We start from the raw sequence: 14,180 nt of genomic DNA on the forward strand, positions 1-14,180 counted from the left end.
TCACACAGAAGGTGAACATGTGCAGGCATTTCAGAAATGGACATTAAAATACTCGGAGACAGCACAAAAAAACCCCACTCTCTGAATCATTAACAGAAGAAAATTCTGGCTTCTATAAAAGGGTCACCATTTTAAAGACCTCAATTGTTTTGTCTGCAAGATTGAACACCCATATGCCAAGGGTTTTAGTACAAGCATTCTTGCTGTCTCTTTCTGAACGGTTACGTTTTCATTATCAACACCCTCAGAAGAATCAAGGTCACTCAAGTATAAAAAAGACGGGGCATGACAGCAAGCAGCAGAGAAGGATATTATAGTCAACAGCAACAGATCTCTGACATGATGGATGGTAAGGTGCTGTTTTAGACAAACAATAGCTCTACATTTTTTTTTCATTTCATACGGTCATAAACTCACCTCCTTCAATGACTGTTTAAAAATTCTTTTCACACTTAAAAAAAACCCCACCCACAAAACAAAAGAAGGTTGCTTCCATTTGGTTAGTAAAGGATATGGCCAGTTACAGAAAAGACTAGCATTCCATTAATAACATTTCCTGACACTTCTGATGAAAGTACTGTATTAAGTGGTTTATAAAGCTCTGTAAAATTAAGTGTTTAGGTCCATCTCATCTTAATATCTTTGTGCCTTGGTTCTTTCTCCTACTTTATATCTGAAGGGATTATCTAGAATACATTCATTAAACATTTGTGAAACACTTACATACATTAAAAAAAGTATGACTAACAACTTCTGATTTCAGGAATCAAATTTCAAATTGAATCTGGAAACACTGTAGTACAAGTTCCTGAACCACAAGCTAAACAAGAAGCATTAGGCAGTATTAAACAACAGATCTTCCTGTGAACTAATTGTTACCTCAGCAACACTAAGGCATGCTCATTTTATAATCACTCATTACTGTATTGTTCTTGACACCACATCAAAGACTGATACTGAACTGGAGACAAGTGCACATCAGCTGAAGTTTTGTTAGTCAGGAAACATTCTATCATTTTCATGCAAAAAAAAAAAAGACTTGCACTTTCAAGCAAGACATTTCCTCATACTCTAATTTTTAAACAAGTGCTGGACACTGTTAGATGTGATGCAAGCCATTTAAACATACTCTCTGTGTAAGACTTCAATATACCTTAGGGTTTTGTTTCCTGCGTATCAGTAACATCTTTAGTTATTCATATAAACAAAAGAAAGGATTTTGCTGGGTAGCACAGCATTTACCATACTTTCAATCACCATCATGAAATAACATTGACTAGGGTAAAGCTTAGGGGTTTAAAGGCTGTATCTATTGTGGGAATGACGTTTTACAAGTACTAATGTGTTTCCATTAAACTGCTACACACAGATACAAAATAAACAATTTACTTTACCTGTACGAAGGTGAGAGCTGCTTTCTGTAGTAAGCATTCAGCATAGCAGATTTCAGCATGCATTTCCTCTATATAAGAAAGAAAAGTTATTTACTGTCAGCACACTGTTGGCAAAGTTGTCAATATTCTCTTCTTGAAATTAATGGAACAAATAAAATGCTGCCAAGAAAAGAAAAAAAGGCAAGATTCTGATGTTGCTGTTTTGACAACTGCTGAATAATAGCTGTAACACAAAAATCCCAACAGAAGTAGTAATTGGGAAGCTAGCTAAACATACTCTTCTATTTCACCTCTCCTCAGACAAAAACCTTGATCTTGCCAGAGCTGACTTTAGCCTGGGGCAAAAGCTACTTGTCACTCTGGTGGATGATCTCCTGTACTTTCCATTGATCCTAAGCTTAAATATCAACTTACAGCAACTAGTTCTTCTAACCCTCCTTGCACGTCTTAGAAAAACTTTCACAGATGAATAGTAACACTCACCAGGGCTCAGGCTTTTCCTAAGTCCAGTAAGACAGTATGAACAGGTTTTCACCAAGTCATGCTCAACAAACTGAAACCCCCGGGCAGACTTTCTGACCTCATGCAGCACTACAGTACATTTGACTTAACACACCTGACACGAGTTACTCTGCACCCATGCTGCAAGACCAGCCAACATGCACAAGGCTGTTGTATGCACAGTGCACACACGGTGAGTTTGATGTGGCCCGTATCAAAGAGGATTCTTTTGTGTCAGGTTAGAAAAAATGCATACTTAATTCTGCACAAATCAGAAACAGGAGATCACAATTTTCAGAGCCATGAACAATGTACTGATAGCATTTTCCAAACAGACAAGCACAAAACTTGTTAATATATTCAGATTCCAATGCAACTAATGACAAGGACTTACTCCAAAGCATCAATGATTCTTAAACTTTCGGGAGCTGTCTTAAGTTAAAAAAAAAAACAAACAGAAATCTCTCTTCAGTCCTACAATACGTTGTGAAAGGCACTCCCTTCTTAATTCATGCATGTTCAGAGCCAAAAAAAACTTAGGCTAAATCCTCCATTTTGAGAAGCTTAGCATTCAAATTTAAAAAACCAAAACACTATACAGGCAGTTAATTATATTAGTATATGTTGGTAGGATGTTTTTGAACTTTTAAAAACTTTGTTATTTTAAGTGCACTATAAACCACTTACCTTCACTCAACTGATCCACTGACTGTTTAGAAACTAAGTTGGACAAGGATTCCACCACTGTGCTTCTTTTCCTGAATCTAGATCAGTTGTACATGGAAGAAAAGAAACCCATATAGCATAAGCAACATTTCACCACAAACTTGAACTTAATTATTTATAATTCGTAAGCATTTCCAACCACAATTTATAAACATTCTTAGTAAAAGCGGTGATTTGCCATTAGCTGCAATTCTTTGAGTAGTCTAATCATAGCCACTGGTACGCATCCAGGCTTCTGAGCTCCAAAATATGGAGCTTTTACACTGTTGATCCCCATGGAAAACAAAAAGACACAGGTTGAAATAGCTCAGGCAGTTCAGTTGTGTAGTCTCAGCTTACATGTAGGGCTACATAACCAACCACCCATTTAACTAACTTCAGAGGCTGTATCTGCCCAGACATCCGACGAGTCTTTTGTTTCTGCAATGCTAGGAAAGATACCCTTACTAATAGTAATTGGATAGTAATACTTAACTCCACATTTCCATATTTAGATCACTACCATACTGACAATAGCCAGCTTTGATACGGATAACTGGGCTATCTTACATAGAACACTTAGTGGATTAAGTACCTCATAAACGTATGTTGCTTGGGCTTACCTTTGGCAGGTTTGCAAAGCTTCCTTCATTGTAGAGATTCCTGTCTGTATATCCTGCTGTTCAAAGGTCATAGCAGCTTGCATAACTAAAATAGTACTGTACCCAAGGGCATGGTACATACTATCTTTAGACCTAGGGCAAACACAAAAATATTGTGCATTTAAGTAAAACTTTAAATTACAATACAAAACTGAATGCTGAGACACTTGCATTAACTTGTGAAAAGACAGAAGAATAAAGTAAAGCAGGAAAGTAACGGACATGAGAACATAACCTAGCAAGTATCATCTTGCTACATGTCTGCTTCCACAGGATACTGCCGCAGTAAATTCCAGAAAACATCCAAACTGGGTTACAAAAATGTTTGCATTTAATTATATCACATTTATAGTCCACTGGTATATCTATTTAATTTAGCTAATTAAGCTTTGACATAAATTCTTGTTCATTTGCTTTCACTTAATGTGAGAAGTAAGGACATCCTTCTAACATTACTACTTGATCCAAAGATACAAAAATTTGCATTTGTATCACAGAAAATCCAGTGCACACATGTTCAGTCCCACATAAAAGCCTACATTGAACCAGCCTGGCTTTTACAACATAATTACGTAACTAGGAAAAAAAAAGAAAAAAAAAAAAGTTGTTGGAAAGTAGCTGCTGGAGGTCATACACTCAAACGTACCAGGTGCAGCAGCACTATTGCCAATGTTATGTCAGGTGAACTCAGGTTCTGCCTAATCCAGTTCCAAGAGGTTCAAGAAAGTGTAGACTGCATACTCCTCTGGCAGCCTCTCTGGTACTGTACCATCAGTGTACTTTTGCCTAATGTCCAGTCTGAACCTCCTAAGCCTCAACTTGTGGTGATTGCTTCCTGTTTTACCATCTGCCACTACGGAGAAGGACATCTCTGTCTTTGCAGCTTCCCCTCAATAGCTCCAGACTGCTATTAGATTAATCCCCAAGCCTCCTTTTCACCAAACTAAAACAAACCTAGCTCTCATAATCTTAATAAGTCACATGTTCTAGTCTTCCTCTCCAGCTTCCTCAACTTTTTTCTTTCCCCTAAATCAAGCAGCCACCCACCAAATGTAGTTTTGAAGACAGGAAATTTTATCAGAGTCAAGGAAGATAGACCCTTGGGCTAAGCATTTATTTCTTAAATATATCATCACTTTCCTTAGAATTTTTACATCATCTAAGGATTTAAGTTTAACTTTCATTAAAAGGCTAGTTTTAAATGAAACAATTGGGCTTTTATTTTTTCAAAAGTGGCTTGTTTCCTTGCTAACCTAGGTCCTACTTTGCAAACTAGCTGAATATCCTACATAATAAGCTTTGAGTCTATTAGCGTCTATTAGCTGCCAGGGGCTCAAAGTATCAAAATGACGGAATTTATTTTTTTTTCTTTGTAGCAAGGATCAACTAAAACAAATATTTCACTGTACAAAAAGCCGCTACTGTATGAAACAAAACTTTTTTTTTTGTTTTACAACACAAAATGAAATGTATTTAAGAAATACAAAAATCATTTGGGTAATATGTATGTATTTAGTAATACACGCATAGACAATCCTTGCATGTAGAACTTAGTATTGTGCAATACTATCCAAAATAGTTTAAGCATACACAAGTGTAGGTGGGCCTTCTCAAAGCATTGCTCTATTACAAATAACACTGCACAATGCTCAGAGAGGAGCACTTGGGTGTAAGCATAGCTAATTTGAAAAGGCGTTATTCCTGCCTACTCCCTCTACACTTAAGCACTCCATACTACTACAGGTAAACACTTGATAGCTGTGTCATCCTCCTAAGGTTTCATTTAATAATGTACTTCCACCTCTCCATACTATCAACCTAAACACCACCAACTCTCATTCTTAATCCAGTCTTACTATCACCAAGCTGCAGTGCAAGAACTCTACCTTGCTCTACTAACACAAGCTATAGATCCCTCTCACTGACAGATCCCTGAACAGACAGAAGAACAACAGTGCAGGGGATTCAGATCCCAGTCTAAAGAACAGCTACCCAAATTGCCACCCCAGGCAATCACAGGTAAGCTAGGTTTACCTGACAAACCTTTCAGCATTTTTTCGCTCCCTACACCTGCACCGCCATGCTTTTCTTCTCTCAAATATACTGAGAAATGCTTTTGGAGAAAAGGGAACAAACAAAAACTACTATCTTCAGAGGCCTTAAAATAATGTTCAGCTATCAGACAGTATACTTTACACCACCTGTATATAGTAACTTCAGCAAATAACAGGACCTCACCATGGACGAAGTAGTTCCAGGGCTTCAGAAAACTTATTGTTTAGAAATAAGTTCAGTGCCATTGAACATTCTTCTAGAGAACACTTGAGATCCATCTTGGATGCCCTAAAAAAAAGATTTTTAGTTTAGTCAAACCGGAAATACAAACAGAAAACTAAAATATTTTTTCCTTATATAAACACACAAGGTCTTTTATAGCAATTTTGTAACTCATTTTTAAAATCTACCTTTACAAAAACAAGTAAAACACTTTATCCATACTACAAGGGTGTGCCCTCTTTGCTTATTTAAGTGATGTTTATGGCTTTGACCTGCTTTTTTTACTAGTCAATATTTCATTTTTACTGCTACTTACATAGCATACGCAAAACTTATCACTGTAGCCAAGCTCTCAATTCCCCGTATCAGCATAAATTCAGTTACAGATCCCTATTCAGATCTAAATCTCAGGAAAGACAATAAAAGAATATTTTCATTCAAGAAAGCAGTAAATAGATGCCCACCTTGCAAACAGCTGTGCCAAAAATAATCCAGCCAGAAGTCTGCGGCTATGTCAAAAGCTTTTGTTCTTTCTAACTCACTTCAAGTAAAACCACTTGCACTTGCTTAAGAGGAAGCCATCTAACAAAACCACGACCTCAGTCAGTTTTGTCTAAAAGACTCAGGAGCACTCACAAATTGCTCCATGGGCACAACTGGTGACAAACTGGACATTCATGCTAGTGCCGAGCAGCTAGAAGCTACACAGCCTTTAATGGACACAGCTGGATCTGGAAAAGATAATCTGTCTATAGCTTTAAAACAACAGGTTTAGGCCCTATAATGGGCTTTATCCAAGTAAGGTTAAGCAGTGGCAAGCAACAGATCACGTCAATGAGATGAATAATTAAACGCTGACTACAAGAGAAGAACACTGAAGGAGGAACTTAAGAAAGAAGAGAAATGACAGAGAAGTGCAGCAGCTCTAAATCTGACAGTAACACACATACACAAAAAAAAAAACAAACCAAGAAAAAGAAAGACATGAAAATATGACTGGACAGCTTTTTACACAGATCATCAACTTCCTCTACCCTCCTCCTCTCTCCATTACCCAAAAGCTTTAAAAACATTGGTTCCTGTTTTCGTACACCTTCTGGAGCAGAAAATTGGGATAAGTCTAGACGACATCCCAAAACTCTTTTTCAGCTTTATTTTCTGTCATTTTTAGTGGTGGTACTTGAAAAATTCACCTTCTGTAGAGAAATAAAACCTTTAACTCAATACTTAGCAATTACTAGATATTTATTATTGAATATACCAAGAGGCAAATCCTGCACTTGATAATAGAGTAGTGAAGTGCCCAACAGACAAAATCCAGCAGTTTTACCATCTGACTGTTACTAACAATTTTAAATACAATTTAAATACCCGGGGATTCAACTTGATTATTATGTAAACAATTTTAAGATTTATGTAATTTCATTTAGCAAAACCTTATCTTTCTTAAAAGCAGAAGTACTTGCAGCTCTGCTTCAACCATTACCATTAGCCAGTCCTTAGGCTTTCATGTCCTTCGGCTGCGTGCACACTGCAGGAATGGTCATATTCTCAATACAACCTACAGCTCTGATCTCCAGCTGTCCAACAAAAGTACCACAGTCACACCAGCAGCGAAGGAGCACCATGGCAATCCAGTCAACCAGAACAACTTTTAACAGCAAAGCTGCTGCGTCTTTTTCCATAGGGTATAGGCACAGGTACCAAAATCTTTATTACCCTGTACTGATTAGTACTGTACGGCTACTGGAGAGCAAATCTACTACATTTGTGTCCTCTTCAGGGCTGGCCTATGTCACCAATGACGTACTGTCCTGTTGCCGCTATCAGTTTATGTTGTCTAATTTAAATACTCTTAAACTAGGTTTCTAAATTGCCTTCTAATTTTCTTAAAAGTATTTCAGGGGTGCTACTATACAGCAAGTTTAGTTACACATGCCCTTATAACAAATAAAAATCCTTTAGATAGACTAATAGCAGTACCTTTTCCTGTATGGAGACAAAAAAAAAAAGTCAGCACTTTGTTGTTATTTATGTACCACTCGTTATACCCTAGACTGCACTGGAAAATATAAAACATAAAGGTACAATTTATAACTCTGACTACACTAGCTAATCTCATTTAACCTGTTATCTAGATATTCATTTTTCACACAGCAGGGCCATTAATTATGGGAATATAGTATGGTCTTTTATTTTTATTCAGAAAGTTTTCTATTGTGTATTTAAATATAAATGCACCAGTTTTATTATAAACCTTAGCTCTGAGACTACTTTAACTGAAGTGTTACAATTGAAGCGTAAAAAAACTAGAGTTGGGTTTGCTTTTTTTTTTCCCCATTTTCAAAGTCCTTAATTGCTTAGTATATAAGCCTGTGTGATTCACCTTTGCAAGAGAGTTGATGATCAAGGCTACTCAATGACAGAAGTATATCTGAGTAAATACATAGGTTTATTTTTCAAATTTGCCCCACTACACATACTACATCAGAAGTTTCTGAAACACGCGTCTCAATGAAAAATTGAGAAAGCGAAAAAAAAGAGTAGTAGCATTGTTCCAAGATGGTTACAAAATGAAACACCATTTTCACTATGAACTCAACAAGATCATGCACAATTTTTTGTTTCCCTTTTTAATACAGTTTGCTTAATCTCTTTCATTTTTTACTTTCTCCTCTTTCTCTCAAATACTCCAATTAATCCTTTCCACTTGGCTCCTCCTTGATAAGGGGAAAAGTGGTATATGAATTTTTATCAGAAAGCAGCAATTTACTGTAGGTTACATAGGGTTTAATAAGTTTCTTCTTCATGCTTCAGTGGACACAGCTTTTTATCATTATGATGCTACTTGCACTGAAATTAACAGAGGACTTTGCACTTTTCAGGTCTAACTTGAACAATCTTTGAAAAAACAGAACATCAGATATTAAACTGTAAATGCAAATCATCACTTCATGCTCATGTCTTGCATGGATTTACAGGACAAAACTTAAATTGCCTTACAATTCTAACACAGAAACACGTTCCACCATTCTTCCTGAAAAATGAACCTACAGACAAAGGAAGCCACGTAGGACACACAGAATATCTCTATCTCCTCACACTGCAAGTTCACACCTTCTAAACCTCAATTTAATGGAGAGAAAAAAAAAAATCACCTCAATTTATCAAAGCCAACCACAAACTCATTTAATATTTTGCACATTCTGGCTCCTAAATCCATAAAACAATATAACCTGGCTGAGCATTTAGTTTGGATACCTGCCAAAGCTGCAGCCCATAACACCTCTTCATAATCCCAAAGTAAAGTTCTTTCCAGAGACTGGGTCAAGAGAACAGACTCTAGACCACAAAGCACCCCACCTATTTGGCAGGAGAACGGACCTAGCACTTCACACTAAATCTGCTCAATTGGTTAAAGGTTTCCTATTAACTACAATCATCAGAAATAAGTATTCTTAAAATCCCACTTCCTACTCAGTAAAGCAGAATTTAAATGTATATCAAAACAAATATGAAGAAAGTAATTGTATTTTAGTGCATTCAGGCTCTGAATATGTAAATAAATTTGTCCAAATTAAAATATTTATACAACCAGTAGAGAAATTTACACATTTACATGCCCTCCTCAAATGTCTCAAATAGTATGCCCTCCAAAGAACAGTGGTAAGAAACAACCACAACAAAAAAAACCCCTCATTAATACTGACTGGAAGTTTTGTAAAACATTCAATTTTATTAGCTAATTCTATGAACACCATCTGCTAACATATCATTTTCAAAAAAAAAAAATCAATAGCTAGATTTAGAGGCTGGTTTGCTCTCTAGTATGCAAGCAGGGACCTGAATTAGTTCCTCAATACCAAGTCATCACCAGCGCTGTGCGTTCCCATACTTCTATACCATCATTTCATATATTATTCATAGGAAACTATGTTTCACTCAGTACACACCTGGTTAAATTACACATTACATTTGTTCTGCCTTTCCCACTAGGAAAAACAGCTAGTTGCTTTCAAATCATTTCTGAAGAAAAGGAAGAAAAAAAAAAAAGGAGGGGATTTTATTTTTTAAATACTAAATTTGTAGTGATTGCCTTAAAAAAAATAATCCAGTAATCAAAGTTAAAGTCTACCAGATCACAAGAATGAGTTTTTACTCCCTCATACTTGCACACCACAACTATTTTGTGACTGCCACTGCCCTGCTCCAGGTATCTTCCAATACAAATCCCAGTGGCCACAGGAAGAGTGTGAGGGGAATTTTCAAGACTGCAAAGGACAAATAGCCCTTCTGGTCCTCTCCTCTCACAGCATGTTTGCTAACTTTGAGGTGGGCCAAGAACTCTGAAGTATTGGAAGAGAACAACCCAACACAAAGTGATGTCCTGCTACATAGAGTATGGAGGAACTACAAACGGTCACCTGAAGTAAGCGAGAGAAGAGAACCACAAGTGAGAGACTTATAATCACATAGTTCATAAACGAATCTGAGGGAAGGTGGGTCATTCATAACAGCAGGTCATTTAACAATTGATCTCTACTTCATTCAGGTAGTTGTAAAATACTTGGGTTCAGCCTAGAAAGAAAGTTTCCTACCAGTAACAGCAAATAAATAAAGTATTACAGTACCCTACCACTGTACCATTTTTCTGAATGCCAGGCTCAAGATGTAAGGCAAATGTCCTATTTCTACTGCTTCACTAGGCCTCATCTCAGTGACAAGAGACATATTTTCTGTATTTATGTCCTAAAATCTGCACACTTCCTACACTGCAACCAGCAACTGACAGGACTTCGTTTGGAAGGAAAATCTAATCTTTAGTTTGTATAACATAGTCATGGACGTCCTGGCTTTCTAGCTGTTACCAGAGAGGACCATTAGTCGTCAGGCTCCCATCTGCCATCATACCACCAACTCTATCATCACTAGGGATGGTATATATCAATATCTGTAAAATGATTCCACAAACAATGCTCCTTAAAAAAAAACGGAGCCCTGGCACCCTGTCAGAACTAACTTTTCCTACTAAATGTGTAAGCAGCACATCTCTCCAGCACGCTGCTGTCATGTTCTTTTCCTGTGTTACCAACTAGTTCCCGCTCTGCTGCCCTTATGTGTGACCAAAGCCTGCAGACAACGCAAACAGTGTTCCTCCTGTCAATGCATTTACTGTTCCTTGTATCAAGCAAGCGTATGAAATTATTCTGCCACTTTGGGTATAAAATCTGGGAAGCCAGTTTTTTCACACTCTTACTTCTGACAAGCGAATCATATCCTCTACCAAAGAGTCTCATTCCTGTTTAATTACTCTTCACATATATTTTATACTGTTTTCCTACATCCTGCAGCAGAGGAACATAACCAGAAGGAATCGCTCCAACTCAGATTCACAACTTGGTATCAGAACAGTCAGAAGAAAGGAGGATACTGACTCAGAAGCAACTTGGCTATCTTCTCTGGCATTTCTATGCAGAGGCTCAAAAAAAGCACATTTCCTCCTCTCCTCCCAAAACATCACAAACCAATTTCTACAGCAAGTTAGCAGACTGATGAACAGTCCAGTGAGCAACGCTGACTCACACTCTCTGACTCAGGTTGTTCTTCTAACTCTGTTTTATTTTGGCAATCTCATCTTCTTCCCTACCTCCACATTCAGCTTCCTAGAACTGATAGAAAGTTAACACATTTTATCACCTCAAATGAGCATATGCTTTAATTTATCCTAGAGTAGACTAAATTAACACTACTGTGAAATTATACGGATTTTACATCCAGTGAATACAGTTCACTTCTAAATGAAAAGAGGGAAAGAAAAATGTGCTATATTGGGTGTTAAACAAAGATAACAGTGCCACACTACTAGGAGAGTAAAACACTACTGTGTTACTGTCTAGGTACTTTAAGGATACTATGTATTTCAAAAAGGTATTTAAGTTATCTTCTTACTAGGATTTCAAACTTCTTTTATGAAAAAAAGAATAAGTGTTTTGAATTCCAGCAATAGCTTATGTATCTTCGCCTTGGTGCTGGCCAATACAGTGGGGATATACTGTCCATAAAGTTATTAGCAGCTTTAAGTAGTTTCTTCTAATCAGCTACTTGAAGCTGTGTTAGAAACAAAGAAAACAAAGAATAAGAACACTGACTTGAAAACACTGAGATGTATTGGAACTATTAGGATGACAATCCTCAGGATGTACACTGAGCAAGAGCATTAGAAATTTAAAATGTCAAAACAGATTACAGCTTATGAAGTCACTTCCCTTTTTTTTCTCTACAGATTAATTAAAAAGGGAGCATAAGTACTAGCCTAAAGGAAATTAAAGAAGTCATTGCTCTAGTATTTAAAAGGAAGTTATCTAAACATGTACTAAGTCAGGCAATAACACCTATCTGTCCACACCAGGGCTCAGTGTAAGAGCAATCCTGAAAGTTGGTTATATAGCTGAAGTCAAGGATTAACCGGGTACCTGCTGCTGTCTCTGCATCTGCGAGAGATTTAGTCAGCTTTTAATACAATCACCTCTGGTGCAATGATCTTTCTTTTCTTGAAAGGGAATTCAGGAGGCAGAAACACAACAATTGCAGAAGAGTTTACCTTTATTCTAACTATATTTTCCCCATTTTAAATCATATATTTAGGACTGAGTTCCACATCACTTTATTAACATTAGCTGGCCTTAAATGTTCAAGTAGTACTTGGCACAAATAAAGACGGCAGAATTCAGGTTTTGAACTTCTAAAACCATTTGTTGGCTCTTTACAACACAGCCAAACTAATTAGTCTCATCTGATAAACAAAATTTAATTGCCAGCGACTTGGTTTTGTACAGCTACTGCTCTCACTAACACAAGTCTCACTGGGCTACAGTTACTGAAAAGATTTGAAGCTATTAGTGGGAGCAAAGTAAAATTTCTTGAGGAAAAAAAAACCAGACAAAACAAGAAATGTGAAACAAGAAATATGAAACTAGCAGCAACAATTTAGTTTTAAGATACTCATGTTAATATGCACATCTGACACAAACAAAAAGAGAGAAAATAAGATCTTCTAAAAATTGGGAGGTATACAGAGAGGATGCTATTTTGATCGTAAGGATCAAGAAAATAAGACGCATTATATCTAAGAGAACACTTTCTCAGGAAATAAATACTTCAGAAAAAAAGTGATCCTTAAGACTGAAGAAAGCTTCATCAGAAGAAGAATCTTATAAAGGCATTTGTTTGCTTAAATTCAAATGACAACCATTCTGGGTGTCAGCCGTAGTATCAACAGGTAGGGCAACAAGAAACTACCACCTGTAACACTTGTATTGAGTAACATATATGCAGGCATCTGATAGAGTATTTACTACCTAATTAATGATTAGAAAATAGCATTAAAGTGTATTGTTCTCAGGCAGTTCTTGTCCTCTGCAGGAAGATGGTAAATCAAATGGTCCTAATATACTGCCAAAATTTGGTACTCACTGTTGCTATTCAAAATGTTTCTATAGTTTCTGAGGTAGATCTTTCCCTTCGTAGTAGTATCTACAATTAGAAAACTCATTATTTAACTGTTTATCTGATCTTCTACCACGTCAAAAAGAGCAACTATCTTGTCATGCATCTTAAATAGCCAAGACATGACTTCTTAATGGTCAATAGCAGCCGATCCTCACGAGAATCTACTCAATAGCTCCATTTTCTTGGCTAGGAGGCTCAGGGCATTTTTGAACGCCGCTCTACTTTAAGTGTACCAATCCTGTGTAACGTCCAAGAACAATGGTGACTATGATGTTTCTTAGCTGATGGGATTCCTCTTCCCCTCCCTTACCGAGGGGACTACTGTGAAAGTACATCCTGCTTCTTCCACACCTGTGGCACTGAGCTCTATGCTGATGTGTACTGCCATGAATGCTTAGCATAAAATAAACTCAAGCCTCTAACTGAGCCCTGGGGGGCTGGAACCCACTATCTCTCTGGAAGACTTCCTCCAAGCCAAGATCAAAAGCTGTACTCAAACTACAATGTCAAAGGTCACAGTTTACAGCTCACAAAGATATCATTAAATCATCACTTCATGTTCACATCCTGCACGGCTTTACAGGCCAAAATGTACTTGATGTACTCTTGGCTGGTCTTACTATTTAGCAAAGATCCAAAACATCTTAAAACTGCCACCATGACATCAACAATCACTTGTTAAAACACAAATGACTCAGACACTTTGCATTACTGCAGCATGAAGGCTTTCTGTCCCTGGCATCCTTCTTTCTGCTGACTTTTTAATTTTGAACTATGCCTCAGATTAACAGTGTGCCACTAGAAGGATACTTCCATTCTTCGTCTTGCAACATTCAACAGCCGTGCCTTAAGAATGAGGAAACTGTTAACGAACAGCTTATTCGCTTTTGATCCCTGCCAGTTATTTTCTATTCAAGCAAAGAAAATCCTGTAGTGATCCAATTCTACTCTCTCTTCAGTCTCGGTGAAGCAAAGCTCAGCCAACCTTTAGTATGATAAAGACACTTTCTTTCTGCATAGCCCTATAAAATAACAATACAAACCCCAGAATTATTTTACCCTTCACCAACAAATGCTAATTCTTCTTGTGATTCAACACTTCGCCTCTGGCAGATTCCTCTGCTAAGCTTCA

At 37.1% G+C, this 14,180-nt stretch overlaps 1 protein-coding gene across 2 annotated transcripts in view; it reads right to left on the bottom strand.

The window, feature by feature from the left end:
- Positions 1–14,180, bottom strand: part of TTC39B (tetratricopeptide repeat domain 39B) — a 72,418-nt gene that overhangs the window by 21,396 nt on the left and 36,842 nt on the right. Inside the window, exons 3-6 of one of the 2 annotated variants that reach the window (XM_086770780.1) lie at positions 5,501–5,605; positions 3,224–3,355; positions 2,583–2,659; positions 1,395–1,462 (exon numbers count right to left, since the gene is read on the bottom strand). In XM_086770780.1, the coding sequence (XP_086626906.1) occupies positions 1,395–1,462; positions 2,583–2,659; positions 3,224–3,355; positions 5,501–5,605 (382 nt within the window). Of the gene's footprint in view, positions 1–1,394; positions 1,463–2,582; positions 2,660–3,223; positions 3,356–3,908; positions 4,014–5,500; positions 5,606–14,180 lie in introns of those variants that run through there. The other variant, XM_086770781.1, reaches the window with a different exon arrangement.

This window comes from Chlamydotis macqueenii, chromosome Z (assembly GCF_036417535.1).
Source record: "Chlamydotis macqueenii isolate bChlMac1 chromosome Z, bChlMac1.mat, whole genome shotgun sequence".
NCBI classification, from domain to species: Eukaryota; Metazoa; Chordata; class Aves; order Otidiformes; family Otididae; genus Chlamydotis; species Chlamydotis macqueenii.